The sequence below is a fragment of the Mus caroli genome, chromosome 13, assembly GCF_900094665.2.
Source record: "Mus caroli chromosome 13, CAROLI_EIJ_v1.1, whole genome shotgun sequence".
Classification (NCBI taxonomy): Eukaryota; Metazoa; Chordata; class Mammalia; order Rodentia; family Muridae; genus Mus; species Mus caroli.
In genome coordinates, this window is record NC_034582.1 from 44,934,109 (window position 1) to 44,939,077 (window position 4,969).

At 46.7% G+C, this 4,969-nt stretch overlaps 1 protein-coding gene across 4 annotated transcripts in view; it reads left to right on the forward strand.

Moving 5' to 3' along the window:
* Positions 1 to 4,969, forward strand: part of Iars (isoleucyl-tRNA synthetase) — a 47,962-nt gene that overhangs the window by 33,631 nt on the left and 9,362 nt on the right. For all 4 annotated transcript variants that reach the window (XM_021180375.2, XM_021180376.2, XM_029468406.1 and 1 more), the window contains 6 exons: positions 1,079 to 1,156; positions 2,095 to 2,216; positions 2,618 to 2,720; positions 2,941 to 3,024; positions 3,884 to 4,058; positions 4,479 to 4,591. In XM_021180375.2, the coding sequence (XP_021036034.1) occupies positions 1,079 to 1,156; positions 2,095 to 2,216; positions 2,618 to 2,720; positions 2,941 to 3,024; positions 3,884 to 4,058; positions 4,479 to 4,591 (675 nt within the window). The remainder of the gene's footprint in view (positions 1 to 1,078; positions 1,157 to 2,094; positions 2,217 to 2,617; positions 2,721 to 2,940; positions 3,025 to 3,883; positions 4,059 to 4,478; positions 4,592 to 4,969) is intronic.

The following is a 4,969-nucleotide window of genomic DNA, read 5'->3' on the forward strand; positions in this document are numbered from 1 at the left end:
AGATCTCGTTACAGATGGTTGTGAGCCACCATGTGGTTGCTGGGATTTGAACTCTGGACCTTCGGAAGAGCAGTCGGGTGTTCTTACCCACTGAGCCATCTCACCAGCCCCCTGGCTATACTTCTTAAAAGAAACTATTGTGTGTGACTTTTCCCTAGAGGCATGAACATACGACTAGATAGTGTGTGTGCCAGTGACAGCCAAAGAATTGCCCCCATCCAAGTCTAGCTGTGAGATTATTGGGGTTCCTTCCAGGAGACTGGATGAGGGGTGATAGGAGCATAGATAACCACACTGCATCATGAACAAAAGCCCACCCCAAAATCGTGACAACTCGGGAAGGCAGCATTCCTAAGCTCCTGTACTCTTGGAGGCTGCGTGGCTGGCTGAATGACCCCACAGCCATTGATCGGGAAAGGGCTTCCTGAGAGGGCTTTGCTTCCACATGTTTCAGCCTTGTTCCTGGTGAGGGGGTTTCAGTTTTGAGGAAGGAGCCACACAGCAGCACCCCTCTTGGTTTCTGTCTCCACCCAAAGCGGCAGTGGTCAGGTGTTTGCTGTGGACAGAGTTCTTCCTCGCTGTCGGGGTTTTCGCATGAGCTTGGCGTGAACACTGCTCTCCAGACACACTGGCATGTGCAGAAAGTATAGTGAGATAAGACAGTGACAAATTCCTTGCTGCAGAAAGTTTTTCCCTGCCATGAATCAGTAAAGTTATTTTAAAAGCACACAGTATATACCCCCTCCCCTCTTTTTTAAAAGCAAAAAGTTATCTAGCTCTTCTTGTTATATTGGAATCCATCTACCCTCACACCTTCAAGTCTGTCCTGTCCTTGGCTCCCATTCACCTGATCTCCAGTAGAGATGGTCAGGGGGACAGCAGACTGCTGTCCCGTGCTGACCTCTCGCACTGCCCTGCGTAGCCCCAGGGCTGATGGTTGAGGCCATTACTCCTCACTCCGCCCCTTTCCCACCTGTGTAGTACATGGTCCCCGTACACCACCCGTTTTAATAACCATCTGTTTTGATGACACACTTACTACCAGCAGCTTCATATTTGTCTCTGTTTCATTCTCTAGGGTGAGAGTGGGGTGGAAGACTGTGTCATGGCTCTGGAGACACTGTTCAGTGTCCTGCTTTCTCTGTGCAGACTGATGGTGAGATGCTCAACCCCTTTCCAAAGCCAAGCTACGTACAGTAACCCTGAGCCACACCCCCCTCCCTTCTGTCTGCTTTCTAGAAGAGTCAAAGCACCTTCGAGCACTAGCCCCCTTTCAGAAGTTGTAATAGCTTATGTGCCTCGTTCTAAGTACTGACTGAGGTATACGAGGTGCTAATTCTACATAGCAACTGAGATATATGAGGTGCTCGTTCTAAGTACTTATTCATTTACTGTTCAGCATTTAGACACCGATCTACTCCCAGGGAGATAAGATATAAATCTTGATAATGTGAAGAACTAGGTAACTGAGTAATGTAGAGATCCTAAACTCATACTTATATGATCAAGCATATCCTAATAGCACTGATAGAAAAATGTGTGATTGTTTGGCCTGGGTTTCTGTTAATTAAACCGTTAAGTGCCATATGGATGGGAACTCTGCTCCTTTTCTGTGTCCTATTCTGGTGCCCCAGTATCGTGTTCCATACTATACAACAAGCTTTCTGTGAGCCTGTGACAGTCACAGGGGAATTTGCCCTTAGACAAGATCTTGGTGGTGTCCACATCTAACTTCCTGCACCTGCATCCCGGGATACAAGTGCCGTTTTTCTGCTTTGCAGATCTGATCTCTAGGCTTTAAGGTATTTAACCTCTGCATATTGACTTAACTGATACATTTGATTCAACTGGCACTTGTTCTTGGTTTTGGATAGCAAGATATCCAGAGATACTTTGAGTCCTGTGAGGTAGCTCTACTCTTACACCTCATACATATGAAGTCATTTTTCTTTGAAAAGGGACGGCTAATAACCAGCCTATGCCTGTGTATTGCTATTCTCTTCTCTAAAGTGACTGGCTTTCATTTCTCAGTCTAAGTGAGATCGACGGATGATGGGTGCATCCAGTGATACTCTCTCCTCCATTCTGCTGCAGGCCCCTTACACACCCTTTCTTACTGAACTGATGTACCAGAATCTAAAGCTGCTGATTGACCCTGCTTCTATCCGGGACAAGGACACACTCAGCATCCACTACCTCATGCTGCCTAGAGTTCGGTAGGAATCAAATAGAGACGAGTCACCCGGGCCACAGGAAAGGGAAGTCCACGTAGGGTCCCAAGGCCCACAGGAAGAGATGGGGAGAGGGCTCATTTCCCTTCTCCACCTCCTGAGCCCTCCTTTCACCTGGGCTGGTGTAGCTACTCCTCAGGCTGCAGGGGCCTGCAGTAGGAGGGATGTAGCATCCTCCTTAGGAATGGTAGTTGGGTGAGATGTGAGTGCAACCTTGGAGTAACCCTGGGAGCACCGTGTGTGCCCCTTGAGGTGGGAGTGGGTGACATCTTTTCTCAGTTACCGCTGGAGACCTAGCCAGATCCTCCTCCTCACTTAAGAGTAACCGTGTCAGGTTTTCAACCTTTAAAAGTAATGATTTTCCCTACCCTGTGTTCATCAATCAGAGAGGAGCTGATTGACAAGAAAACTGAGAACGCCGTGTCGAGGATGCAGTCTGTGATTGAGCTTGGAAGAGTGATACGAGACCGGAAAACTATTCCAATAAAGGTGCGAAATTGTGTTCTTATATGGAATTGACCCAGACCTGTGTCTTGGGGAATTTTAGCTTAGACTTTGCAGCAATAGTATAATTCTTTGTCCTTTTCTGTGGTAAGGTATGAATGGCTTGGAGCTAGTTAAGCTAAATATTAACCAGACAGATGAGCATTCAACATTTTGCTGTTTGGGGAAACTGACCCTTGGTTCATTTCCACTCCCTTCCCTCTAGTATCCTTTGAAGGAAATTGTGGTCATCCACCAAGACCCAGAAGCTCTAGAGGATATCAGGTCCTTGGAGAAGTATATCATTGAGGTAAGTCAGGCTCAGCCCAGTCAGGATTTTCTGTTTCCTAGAAAATTATTCTTTGGTAAATTGCTACGTGCATAACCATCCATGAAATTGTTTTAAAAAAAAACAAAAAAAAAAACATAAAAAGCCGGGCGTGGTGGTGCACACCTTTAATCCCAGCACTCGGGAGGCAGAGGCAGGCGGATTTCTGAGTTCAAGGCCAGCCTGGTCTACAGAGTGAGTTCCAGGACAGCCAGGGCTACACAGAGAAACCCTGTCTCGAAAAACCAAAAAAAAAAAAAAAAAAAAAAGGGTTTCTTTAGTCTCATCTACTTCTCCTCCTCAGAGTAAAATTTTATAATTAACAAGAAAGTTTTGCTTCTTCAAATGATGAACTATAGCTCTTTGGAGTTTGTGAATGCACTAGGTGTGGTGTGTCTGATAAAAGGTGGGCCAATGTACATCCTCCCAATCCTGCCTGTGGATTTGCCTTCTTTAGACATTTCATAAAGAACAGTTTGTCATCTACTGTGTGTGGCTTATGTTGCTTAGCGTCATGTTTGTACAGTTCATTCACATAATTCATTTATGTTGCTAAACACTCCAGTGTGTGTATAAACCATGCTTTATTTTTACCTAGTCACACCTGCTTTGTTCTCTGTGTGGTGCTGGGGATCCAAACCAGGGCCTTGCACATGCCAGGCAAGCGTTATGTGCCTTGAGCACATCACAGCCCCACCCATTCAGCAGTTGACTGGCATTTGGGTTTTATCTGCTCTTTGCCTCCTGTAAATAGCGCTGTTGTGGATGTTCGTCTACATGTCCCATGTGATACAGATTTCTGTGCCTCACAGTTTCGCTTTTCCTTTGATACTCGCTGTAGGAATTAAATGTTAGAAAAGTCACGCTGTCTACTGATAAAAACAAGTATGGTATCCGACTAAGGGCTGAACCAGATCACATGGTCCTTGGGAAGCGTCTGAAGGGGGCCTTCAAAACGGTGATGATGGCCATAAAGCGGCTGAGCAATGAAGAGCTGGAGCAGTTTCAGAAGAGCGGTGGGTGTCCGCCTCCGCGTCCTCGCCACTTCATCTTTAAGCGATGTTTTCATCCCTTCCTTCATCCTGTTCATAAGAACACAGCTGTAAATACCAGTGACTTTCCTAGACAGGTGCCCGGTATCCCACCTTGCTATTGCAGCCTCGGGGTGCTGGTGTCCTGTTATAATCTGCCTGATTTCCCTCCAGTTCTATATACTTCTAGAGTCAGCCTTAACGCAGTGGCTACAGTGGGCTTTCCTAAAGGACGTCACCCATCAACAGCTCTCCACACTTCCTCCTGCTTGCCCGGGGCAGACACACAGTACCCAGCACCTCACACTGCCCCCTCATTTCACTTGCACCAACCCTTGGTAGGCAGCAGAATGCCAGGGTCATCAAGGGAGGGCACAGTACGCTGACAGTCTGCCTTTCCCACAGGGAGCATTGTTGTGGAAGGCCATGAACTGCATGAGGAAGACATTCGCCTCATGTACACCTTTGACCAGGCCACGGGAGGGACCGCACAGTTTGAAGCACACTCTGATGCTCAGGTATTTTTGTGTTCCCTTAAAGTTGATTCTGCCTTGGTTGGTTGGTTGGTTGGTTGGTTGATGTTGTTGAGACAAGGTCATGTACCTCCTCTGGCCTTGGACTCACTGTGTAGCTGAGAATGTCCTGGAACTCCTCCCTCCACCTCTGGGGAGTACGGGGATTCCAGGCTTGTGACGTCATCTCCAGCCTCCTAGAATATTTTTCACCAGCAGACTAGAACGTGGGTGGGCACATATTTTAACCTGCCTCGCATCGGTCCGTTCCCTGTTGAGCTGCTCTCTTGATCTTCTGTGTGGATCCTGACCCTTTGAATTTGTTTATCAGATGCTTGTTGTTGTTGTTGTTTTTTTTTTTTTTTTTTTTTTTTTTTTTTTTTT